The 11814-nt window shown below is 50.7% G+C and overlaps 1 protein-coding gene across 1 annotated transcript in view; it reads left to right on the top strand.

The window, feature by feature from the left end:
- The first annotated feature begins 3944 nt into the window (after window positions 1–3944).
- Window positions 3945–11814, top strand: part of OLFML2A (olfactomedin like 2A) — a 29612-nt gene continuing 21742 nt past the window's right edge. Inside the window, exon 1 of the mRNA XM_036262023.1 lies at window positions 3945–4095. Within this exon, the coding sequence (XP_036117916.1) occupies window positions 3985–4095 (111 nt within the window). The 5' untranslated portion in view covers window positions 3945–3984. The remainder of the gene's footprint in view (window positions 4096–11814) is intronic.

Here is an 11814-nt window from a genome sequence, read left to right as displayed (position 1 = left end):
AGCTTCTCATTTGGACCAACCTGTCCTCTCTTCCTCCCAAGTCCTTCCTCATCTCCCTGACTAACCAAACCCCTTTATTCTCATTCGCATCATTATAACACCAACTGTGGAGCACAGGGCTGAGTGGGTGAAAGAATGAAAAAAACATATCTGACTTTTCTACATAATAAATTGACCTTAGGCATTTTACCTCTGAGCCTCAAAGTCTGGCTCTAAGGGGTGAGGGATAATAATAGTTGCTACCTCATAGGATTGTTCAACAAATTAAATAAGATGGTGCATACAAAGCAATTAATAGAAGGTCTGGCCTAATAAATGGGACCTGTTACTCATGTAAAAATGGTCCTGCCCTGGCTAATGTGGCTCAGTTGATTGGAGTATCATCTTGTACACTTAAAGATCAGGGAATTGTGGGTTCAGTTTCCCATCAGGGCACATACCTAGGTTGCAGGTTCCACCACTGGTTGAGATGTGTGTGAGAGGCAGCTTTTTCAGTGTTTCCCACATCGATGTGTCCCACTCTCTCTCTCTGTTTCTCTCCCTTCCTCTCTCTCTAGTCAATAAATACATCCTCAGAAGGGGATTTAAAAAAAAAAAAGAGTGGTCCTAATACCCAGGCACCACTCTTCTGAAAATGCTTCTTGGGAAGAATCAACTACCATGGCCCTGCCCAGGTAGCTCAGTTGGTTAGAGTATTGTTCCTGTATGCCAAGGTTGCAGGTTCACCCCCCAGTCAGGGCACGTAACAAGAATCAACCAATGGATGCATATATAAATGAAATAACAAATCTATGTTTCTCTCTCTCTTTTTCTTCTCTCTAAAATCAATAAATAAAAATAATAAATAAAAGGAACGACCACAAAATTGAGAAAGGTGAGGGAAATGATGATGTACTCAGACCCCAGCCACTGTCCTGTGAAGTAGTCACCTACTACATGCCCAGTTCCTACTATGGAGACTTACCCTGCCAGTGTCCCTCAACAACTTTGAGAAGTCAGTACTTTCCCCCTAATTTAAAAATAAGGAAATAGGCTCAAAATGACATGAAAAAGATTGTCACCACCAGCAGAACTCATGACAGAAGAGCTGGAAAGGAAAGCATCTAAGGATAAGGAGGTATTTGCAGGAGAGTGGTCCTTAGGTCAGAGGCAGACAGGCTAAAGGGATGAGACAGGGAGACAATTAAGAACAAGGCAGGTGCGCACTCTATCATGGGAGCCTTGCCCTGTGGTGGAGCAGTCAGATAGTAATCAAATCAAATAATCACACAAAACCACAACTGCACATACATACTACAATAGAACACACTTAGAAGTTCCTGTTGCTATGGGTATGTGTGACAGGGCTCTTTTGGGTTCAGGGGAGGCATTTTGGGATAGGAGCATTGAAATAAGATGGGAAGGATGAGTAGGAGTGGGTCAGACTAGGTGGAAAGAGAGTTTCTTGGGGAAGGAACAGAGTGTGAAAAGGTTCTGAGGCCAAGTTGGAACTGAGAGAATCCATTACAACTCGAGTCCATTGAAGAAGAGAGGGGTGGGAGAGAAGGGTGGAAAGGAGAAAACCAGAAACTGGGGGGGTATATGGGGAAACAGCCAGCAGGGGGCAAAGTTCGCGGTTGACAGCAGCCTCTCTTTTCTAGGGCCTCCTAGCCAGAGAATCTGAGCAAGGCTGCATGGGGAGAAGGGGCTGGGAAAAGGAGACCACTGCCAGGTTCCAAGTATGTTTTATCTGTTATTTGAATAGATAGGTCACACATTACAAAATCCCCAGGATGTAAAAAAGTATTATGAAAAATAAGCCTTTCTCCTGGCCAGTGTGGCTCAGTGGTTTAAACATAGGCCCACGGACTGAGAGGTCCCAGTTCAATTCCTGGTCAGGGCACATGCCCAGGTTGTGGGCTCAATCCCCAGTAGGGGGTATGCAGGAGGCAGCCTATCTATGTTTCTCTCACACATCAATGTTTCTCTCTGTCCCTATCTCTCTAAAATATCAATAAAAACATATTCTAAAAAAGAATCAACCAATGAATGCATAAATAAGTGAAACAAATCAATGTCTCTCTCTCTCTCTCTCTCTCTCTCTCTCTCTCTAATTAGTAAATAAAAATAATAATTTTAGCCCTGGCCGGTTTGGCTCAGAGGTTAGAGCGTCGGCCTGCGGTCCTGAGAGAGCCGGGTTCGGTTCTCGCTAAGGGCATGTACCTGGGTTGCAGTTTGTCCCCGGCCCTGGTCGGTTGTGCGGGTGGCAACCACTCGATGTGTCCCTTCACATCGATGTTTCTCTCTCTCTGTTCCTCTCTCCCTCCCACTCTACCTGAACAAAAAATGGAAAAATGTCCTCGGGTGAGGATAAAAATAATAATAATAATAATAATAATTTTAAAAAGTAAGCCTTTCGCCCTGGCCAGTTTGGCTCAGCAGTTGAGCGTCGACCTGCAGACTAGAGAGTCCCGGGTTCGGTTCCTGCTAGGGGCACGTACCATCAAAAGAAAAATAAGTAAGCCTTTCTCTTTACTCTGATTCCCAGTAGCTGGTTCCCCTTCTTAGCGAAAGCCACCATACTGATTTATTGTGTCCATTTCCAGATAGCCTATGCCAGAGATTTTCAACTTTTTTCATCACGTGGCACACATAAACTAATTAGTAAAATTCTGCAGCACACCAAAAAATACATTTTTTTACTGCTCTGACAAAAAAAAAAAAATAGGTATAATTTTTATTCATTCACACCAGACGGCTACTGTTGTGTTGGCTGTTCTTTTTTTTTTTAAGGGAAAAGAGGTCAGTGCCCCACACTGCAGCACATAGGCTGAGAATTGCTGGTCTATTCACATAAAAACATATATTTATTTTTTACACTGGCTCTGGTTTTGATGCCTCCCTAGAGGACTTCTAGTTGCAAAGAGGCAGAAGGACTTGCAAAAGTGACTGCGGTCTGGCCGGTGCGGCTCAGTGGTTGAGCATGGACCCATGTGTCCCCATCAGGACACATGCCCAGGTTGTAGGCAAGACCCCCAGTGGGGGGCACGGCCAATCGATGTTCTCTCTCATAGATGTTTCTATCTCTCTCTCCCTCTCATTTCCTCTCTCTGTAAAATCAATAAAGGAAAGGGGGAAAAAAGTGACTGAGGAGAGGCCCCGGTGAGATATGAGCTGAAATCCGAGAGAGGAGAGGGTTTGAGAAGAAGGCGTGATCAAGAGCTGTTGGTCCTGGGATTGTAAACAGGTGCCGTCTAGGGTTCGGTTACCAGAGGTCCGGGGATCCCAACAAAGCATTTCCACAGTGAGTCCGAGGATCCCTGGAGAGAGAATATGGGCAGGAAACCTGAGGAGTGGCGACTACAGACGGCTCCTGGGGAAAGTTTTGCTGCCCAGAAGTCAGAGTGATGAGGCGCTTGGTCCTGAGAATGGGGGCGAGGGAGGGTGTTTAAAAGGTAGAAGCTACTGGGGTTGACGGGAGGGATCTTAGAGGGGAGAGAGTGATCTGAGCCGAGAGAAGGGTAAAGCTGGCGGTGGCGGGGGTTTGGAGAGCTCAAAGGCCCGCCTGCGCTGGAAACCTCACTCATCTGAACTTTACACCTCTCTAAAAGGAAAGCACTGTTTTCCCTACTTTACAGACGAGAAAACAAAGACTGAAAAAGGTAGACACACACAGAACAGGACCTCAGGAGGTGTGGGGAGCCCTTGCACCTCTTACTGCCCCCACTGCTCCTGCGGGCTCTAAACACGTCCCTTTTTTGTGCCGGGACAAGGATGCCCTTGGACAGCCGCCCAGAGCAAAGAGGACCACAGCCAGCGGGCCGGGCAGGGCGGGTTACGGACCTCCATCCTAGCTCCGCCCCCAACGGTGCGGGAGGGGGCCGCGGGGCGGGGAACAGCGGTCGGGGGGCGCGCCGGGCGAACAGAGTTGGAGGCGGCACTGAGCTCGCAGTGCAGCCCGCGCCTTCGCGCCTGGCTGTCGGTGCCCGCTGTGCCCGTGCCGCCATGGCCGTGGCCATCCTCTCGCCCCGGCCGCTACCCCTGCTCCTGCTCCTGCTGCCGCTGCTCTTGCTGCTGCTGCTGCTGCGCGCCTGCCCGATGCGCGCGGAGAGTAAGGTACGCGCGGCCCTCGACCCGGGCGCTGCTCAGCAGGGAGCCGGGCGCAAGGGGGCGCTGTGGCTGGGGGTGCGCGCCAAAGGAGGGTGCCCCGGGCCAGGAGCGGAGAACGAGGAGAGGGGAGACCGAACCTCTGGCTTAGCCTGGAAGCCGCTGAGGCCAGGACTCCAGGAGAGGAGCGCGTGGGGAAAGAAGCACTGGAGATGGTAGTGGTGCTTGGGACCCGGACTGAGGAAGGGACGCTAGGACCCTGTCCTTTGCAGGATGGAGGTCAGCACTGAAACCCAGGACCAGGGAGAGGAGCGTTAAGAGGGTGGAGGGGACGCAGACAGGAGATGCAGTCCCCAGCCGAGGGATGGACTTCCATGAGCGCTGGGAGAGGCAGTCTGGAGATCTGGTTCAAAGTTTCCATGGGAGGCTGACTCATGGGGACAAACCCCTGGATAACTGCTACTTAGCGACTCCCCTGTTTGCAGCTGCCCCTGGGTCAAAGCTTTCAGGCCATGCTGGGGACCCAGAGTCCCTTCCCAGTTAACCGATCTGGTCTGGCCATGTGCCTGCCAGGGATCTAATGCATCCTCTGGAGGACACCGTGTCTCCAGAAGTGACCTGAGCTATTTTCTGTGTTGGCTAAAAGGATCTGCCCCTGTGTACTGCAGACCCGGGTTCAAATCCCACCTCCATCTCTTACCTGGGTGACCTAGGGCGTTTACTTCCATTTCCTCACTTGTAAATACGGAACGACAGTTCACAAACCCTGCATTGATGATCTCTAAGTTAGTGAGGTCATGCCTGTAAAATGTTTAGCACCTCACGTGGCACCTAGAAGGTAACCAATAAATGATACAGAAATTATGAAATCTCACCACAGGGACCCTAAAAGGCGTTGAGATCCAGAATGTAGAGAGAGGAGGCACTTAGGGTGTCAGAACAGGGCCCCTTGAGGGTGTTTTGGAAATGAGGCAGTGAGGATGAGGACAGGACTAGAGTTAGTGAAGGACAGGAGGGAGGTAGGGCTCCCTCTTAAGAGCAAAGAAGTGATTTCTCTTGATGTCTCTCCAGCTTCTTTCCTGAGTAGAAGGTGAGGCTGCCCTGTCCACAGGCAGGTAAAGGTCAGAAGCCACTCACCACACAGTAAGTATATGAGCAATGGTCATTGGCAGAACCTCACCTGAAGATTCAGCTTAGAGTATGAAAACAAGCGGGCTGCAGTCCTGACCATGTGACCCAAAGACAAGAAGGGAATGAATATCCTATAGATGGGAAAACTAGGATGTATACAGAGGCAGCTGGCTTGTGAATAAAAAACACCTAGGTTCTGGTTCCTTGTTCTTTGGTTGTGTGACCTTGGGCAAGTCCCTGCCTGTCTCTGGGCTTCAGTTTTCTTTTTTCTTTTTTTTTATCCTCACCTGAGGACATTTTTCCATTTTTTGTTCAGAGAGCGTGGGAGGGAGAGAGAGAGAGAGAAACATCGACGTGAAAGGAACACTTCGAGTGGCTGCCTCCCACACGACCCAACCAGGGCCAGGGACAAACTGCAACTGAGGTGCGTGCACTTAGCGGGAACCGAACCCGGGTCTCTCGGGACCGCAGGCTGATGCTCCAACCGCTGAGCCAAACCGGCCAGGGCTGGACTTCAGTTTTCTTATCTGAAATACTGTGTGTCCCCAACTTTCTTTCCATATAGGGCCTTCTAGGGCCCCTACCTGGCTCAGGTATAGAACCAAGTGAGCAAAACCCCCAAATAACCTGATCAGCATTTTGCCCCTCTCACCTCTCTGACTGGGAGGGATATTGGGTCTTGGGCATCCTCTGAGCAATGCAAAGGGCTGTAGAGCTTGTGGGGGAGGGCTAGCATTCAAAACAAAGTGAAGACAAAGAAAACCCAACACCCTGTTTGTGTAGTGAGTCAGCCAAACACTTGCTAGGTTGGGGAGGTGGGGGGAGGTGTGTGTTTAGTTGGTCAGGGCAAGCTGGGGCTGGTGGGGTGGGGAGGCACATCCTAGAGTTTGGAGAATGAAGCAGCTGGGGGACTCAGCGCAGCCCTCCCCTGACACCTCCCACCCCACACCGCTTCAGCCAGCTGGGAAAAATAAAAATCAAGTGATGAGTGAATTTACTTCACATTCCTCAGCACAGCCGGACTCCTGCTGGCTCTGTAGAGAGGCTGTTTTCATTATCACCCTCTCCTTCCCACATAACAATCCTCGTTCCTCTCAGCCTGTCCTATTTTCCCAGGTTGGAGGGGGCCCTTGGGAGGGCTAGCCTGGGACTTGAAGTCTATCTAGGGCCCTAAAGGGTTAAGCTAGCCTAGCCCCTCCTCAGGCTGCCTGCTCCTAGGAGGTCCAAGCTCCTCTCCTACCCCATACTTTCTGGGGTACAGATCTCTGTGGTCTCAGCCAGCTCCTTGCTCAGTGTGTGTTAATTTCATGTTTATAGCAAGGTCTCTCCTAAAGAGGATTTGAAGTTTCCATGTAAGGAAGTGTTTGTCCAGCTTGGGAATGGGAGAGGGAGTTCATAACTCCCCTGGCATTTCTGAGGGGGTACCCAGTGTGGAGGTTGGTTGGGATGGACAGACAGGTAACCACGTAAAACCCAGCCATGGCACAAGAGACCTCTGGGAACCTCTGGGAACCTGCTTTTTTTCTGTGCATGCTTGGAATATGGCTAAGTCCCCATTTCTATCTCATTTCTCCATCAGTGAAAGGGCTGCTGGCGCCTTACTTCCTCTATGCATTCAGGTGTGAGAAGGGGGTCTTTGGTCAGCCCATCACTGACCAGACACCAAGGACAGGGGGAAGGCCTTGATTTGAGGGAACTGGGCCAGGGAGCAGGAGGGGCTGGAGCAAGCAGGCGGTGGTGTCCGGGCTGGATCAGATGTTCCAGGCCAGGCTGGTCCCGGGGGCTTAGGTGTTGCTGTGCCTCTGCTCCAGGAGTTTCCGTCTGTGGGTGTAATTAGAAACAGGCCCCAGAGCAGGCAAGGGTGCACAGTGATGGAGCCCTGCACACAGTGTGGGGCCAGCCCCCACAGGGTCTCTCAGCAAGGAAAGTCTTCCCCAACATTCCCATTGACTGGGGCACCCAGGACAAAGTCCCAAGAAACATCCTGTGTGCCAACCCCCACGCCCAGCACTTATATTCGGGATCTTATACAACACTTCTTCCAATACTCTGGGGCATCAGTGGTCCCCCCCACACACACATCTGACAGACTTGAACATGGAGGGGCAAAAGAGTCAGGGTAGGGCTGCCCAAATATCCTGGACAGGGAGCTGAGGAACTTGGAGAATCCTGGGGTTCCAGGATTCTTGGCCTTTAGTGGGCATCCAGGGGCCGGGGGAGCCTGAGAGCCTGAAGCAATGGGTGTGGAATTGAGCCAGGACACCTGCATTATCCAAGTGCACTCCAGGTAATTCTGAGGCACATACTCCAGTTGAGAACTCATGGAGGTGACAGGGAGCCATGGAGATTTGTGAAGCAAGAGAGTAACAGGTCATCAAAGAGGAGCTTTTGGAAGATGAATCCAGCAGAGAGGAGGCTACTGTGTTGCCCAGGTAGCAGTTAATGAGGCCTGGACTCAGGCTGTTGCCATGGAGTAGAGAGCAAGGGAGAGAGATGGGAAACATTTTGGATGAAGAATCAGAAAAGCATGACTGATGGGTTGTCCAAATTAAGAAGGAGGCTCAGAGATCTGGGCTGGGCAGGAGAGAAGGTAGAGGTGGGTTTGGGAGAAGATGCTGGGTCCAGTTTTGGATAGATTAAGTTTGGGGTGCCTGTGGGCATCCAGAGGGAGGTGTCCAGCTGGCAGTGAGTTCTATTGGAGGGAGGTCTCTGCCTACAGGAGGACATGGACGCTAACCATGAGAGAAGAGGGAAGACTCAACCTCAAGGTGTCACAATTTGAACTTGTTCCATTTCTAAAACATTTCATAGCTTGAATCCCCCTCTTCCCAATTCTAGCCAGATTTCTCCATCTCTCTTCAGAAAAATCTCAAGTATGCCTTCTTGCCATCTCATTGTGGGATTTCCTTGCAAGTATCTAGGGACCTTTTTAAACACCATCCACCAATACTTCTGGGGACTTTGGCAGTGTGTGCTGAGCAAGGCTGCAGGGAGAGATGAGGGGCTGAGGCAGGGACTTTCCTGCTTGGCAGGGACTCCAGTCCTCATGCCAAGGGCAGGGTGGGTCAAGTCGAGTGGGAGCCCCAGGTCCTGTGCTCCCCCAGGACCCCCTTCTCTGTCCCAGGTGCTGAAGAAGCCCTTGCCTGGTGACTGGGTGGTCATGGGAGGAACAGTAAAACAAGTCTTGGAGTCAGGCTGTGCTGTGTGACCCTTGGCAAGCCCTGAGTCTTCTCTGATGCTTAGATTTCTCCTCTCTAAGATGGGGTGCAGTGAGAGCAAAGAGAGGTAAAAAATGATGTGCAAATGTGAGGGAGGGTTGTTGGCAGCAACTCTAATAGCAAGTGCAGTCACTCTGTGCCAAACTTGGTGCCAGGCACTCTGCAAGCATTCGCTCATTTCAGCCTCAGGACAAGTTGATGAGGAAAGGACTGTTGTCTTCCCCACAACAGAGGAGAAAGCTGAGCCTCGGAGGGGTCAAGGCCCTGAAGGGAGGAGATGTGGGAGCTGGGATTTGGGTATGGGCTTGGCTCCTCACCATGGAGCTCTGCCTTCTCCAGCCAAGCACTGCAGGACTAGTAATCACAGGCGGGCAGGCTCTGCCTGGGCTCCTGGCAGCTGGGGCCGGGAGCAGGAGCCCTCTTTGGACTCCTGGAGGGCTCAGGGCCGCTCCCATCAGGACATAGCACCTCATCTGGGGAGGGAAGGAATGTTGCAGTCTGATGTGGAGGCTGCTGCTGCTGGGGTGGGCGTTGGGTGGTTCCCAAGGAGGAGGCCTCTCTGGCCTGGCCACATAGACCACACCCACATCCACCCCATGGGCTCTTAGCCCCACCCGGGGGAGTGGGTGGAAGTGGCTAGGGTCCCAGCAGAGCTGGGAAGGGGGCCCAGGAGTCTTGAAGAGAAAGTACTAGCAGTGATCTGAGGAATGAATGTTCAAGACCCCAAACCCAGTTGTTGGCATTCACGGGCAGGGCAGAATTGCCCCACAGTGCCCACAGTACACTGTGCCTACAGGGGGCCCAGGACAAAACTTCCACCCATAGCTGCCCCTTTTCCCACCGTCCACATTCCCCAGGGGCCTGGAAGTCCATCCATTCTGGGCTCTAATCCCTTTGATGGCTCTAGGGCTTAGTTTCCTCCTCTGTAGGACACTGCTAAGAATATCTACCAGGGCACCCATGTTGAGAAACCATCAGTTAAACGACAATGCCCTTTCAGGATTACTGGTGCTAATAATAACAGCTACACTGTCCAGCCTACTGCGTGTGCTCCTGGCACTGGACTCAGCATAGTTCCGATAGTCCGTCCCAGTCCTCACACGGTCCTGTGTTGGGTAGGCAGTAGTAGTACCCTCCTTTTACAGGTAAGGAATCTGAGGCACGGAGAGGTTAAGTATTTACCCGAGAGCACACAGCTGCAGGTGGCCCATGGCTATGTTCCTAACCATTGCCCCACACTTCCCCGGCACTCAGTGAGTTCTCAGTCAATGCCTCCTCCATGGACTCTGCCCCAGGTTTGCCTCCTCCATCCACCGTCTGTCCACAAAGCAGCTGAATGCGCTTCCCATGATATGCAGATTTGACACTGACTCCCATCGCTTTAAAACCTTCCATGATGCCCCAGTGTTTTCAGGAGGGAGCCAAGATCCTCAGCCAAGTTTCAGGACCCTCTGTACGCCAGACTCTGCCACCCTAAGCCTTAACTTCCTGCCACCCCAGGCTCCCAGCAGGCACCAGCCAGAGTGACCCTCCTCCAGATTCCCAAGATGCCAGGATTGTCTTTACATATATGATTTGCTCTTTCTGGAATGCCTTTCTCCTCCTTAAAGATGTCCCAAGGGGTGCCCTCTTCCAACCTGTCTTCATGGGTATCTTTGTGCTCTCAGAGCTCACTATGCCAGCTTCTCCCTTGGTCTGTTTCTTCTGCACCTCCAGCTACCACCCAGGGTCTGGCTGAGGCCAGGGACTCAAACAGGTGTCTGAGGGCTCAGAGAAGACATGGCGTGCCTTTGGCCCCTTCCCAGAGGGCCCCGAGACATTCATGAGTGCCGGGCTTGACAGAAAGCCCAGAACTCAGTTGGGGCTTGGTGGCTTCCTGAGAGCTGAGTAGCCATGAGACCTGGGGTATTTGTTAATTGAGCCCTGAATAGCTGTGTTCCAAGAGCCTAGAGCTCAGGATGAGCTGGCTGAGCCAGCTAGAGGAGTGGCTGGTTGAGGCTTCCAGAGGTCAGCTGGTGTGTCAGAACAAGGCAGGCTGGAGCTGGTGACTGAGCTTGGCACCTGCCACTGATCCCTCTGAGCTGATTCCTACAGGCACAAAGTCCTGCTGACCCCAGTGACCAGTGACCACAGGTAGACACTTGGGTGTTCAGCATCCCAGTGGGGACTAAAGGAAAAAGGAGGAGGGGAGAGAAACCACTAAATGGAGGTCATGTTATTTCATTTGATCCTCACAACAAGGAAGCTGGGTATGAAGAGTCATTTATTTTACCACTGAAGGAATGAGGCTCAGAGAGGTTATGTAACCTGTTTAAGGTCACACAGAGTTTGGGGGAACAGATCTGTAGAAACAGTATAGACCAGTGATTTCGATCTGGAGACAGATCTGGAGACAGATCTGCAGCCAGATCTTCCCAGTCAAAGCTGTGTGATGTTGGACATGTGACTTCACCTCTCTGAACTTCTGTTTCTTTAGCTGTATTAATAAAGGCTCACACTTAAGATGCACTCACTATGTGCCAGGTTCTGTTCTTTACCTATATTAACTCATTTAATCTTCACAACAACCCCACAAGACAGGAGCCCATTTTACAAATGAGGAAACAAGAGGCACCAAAAGGTTGCGTTGCCCACAAGCTCACAGTTACTAACCTAGGCCCCAGACGCTGTGCTCTTAGCCCTGTGCTCTTGCATGTCTGAAAAATGCAGACCTGTTTATCCAACAGATATTTACAGAGGTCCTACTATAGGCCAGGCAAGTAATGTTCTGGGGATATACGAGGGAACTAGACAAAGTCTCTACCTCTAATGGTACCTTCAGTAGAGTAGGGGAGACAAAAAAAGGGGGCAAACACACATATCATATTTCAGATGGTAACGGGTGCGATAAAGAACAAGCCACTATACCCCTATGTTTGTAGCAGCACTATTTACAATTGCTAAGATCTGGAAACAGCCCAAATGTTCATCAATAAATGAATGGATAAAAAAGATGTAGTAAATATACATAATGGAATACTATGCAGCTGTAAGAAAGAAAGATCTCTTATCCTTTGAGATGACATGAAAGGATCTGGAGAGTATTATGCTAAGTGAAATAAGCCAATCAGAGAAAGACAGATATCACATGATCTTAATTATTTGTGGAATATAATGAACAAAATAAGCTGATGAACAAAATAGACCCAGAGACATAGTAGTAGGGTACAGATTGACAGACCTCAGAAGAAGGGGACTAGGGGAGGGAAGAGATAAGCCAAAGAACTTATATGCATGTATGCATAACTAATGGACACAGACAACAATGCTGGGGGAGGGGGTGGGATTGGAGGAGAGTGTCAATGGAGGAAAAAGGAGAAACATCTCTAACAAAGATAAA

The sequence above is a fragment of the Molossus molossus genome, unplaced genomic scaffold, assembly GCF_014108415.1.
Source record: "Molossus molossus isolate mMolMol1 unplaced genomic scaffold, mMolMol1.p scaffold_m16_p_14, whole genome shotgun sequence".
Lineage (NCBI taxonomy): Eukaryota > Metazoa > Chordata > Mammalia > Chiroptera > Molossidae > Molossus > Molossus molossus.
This window is presented reverse-complemented; position numbering and strand designations above follow the sequence as displayed.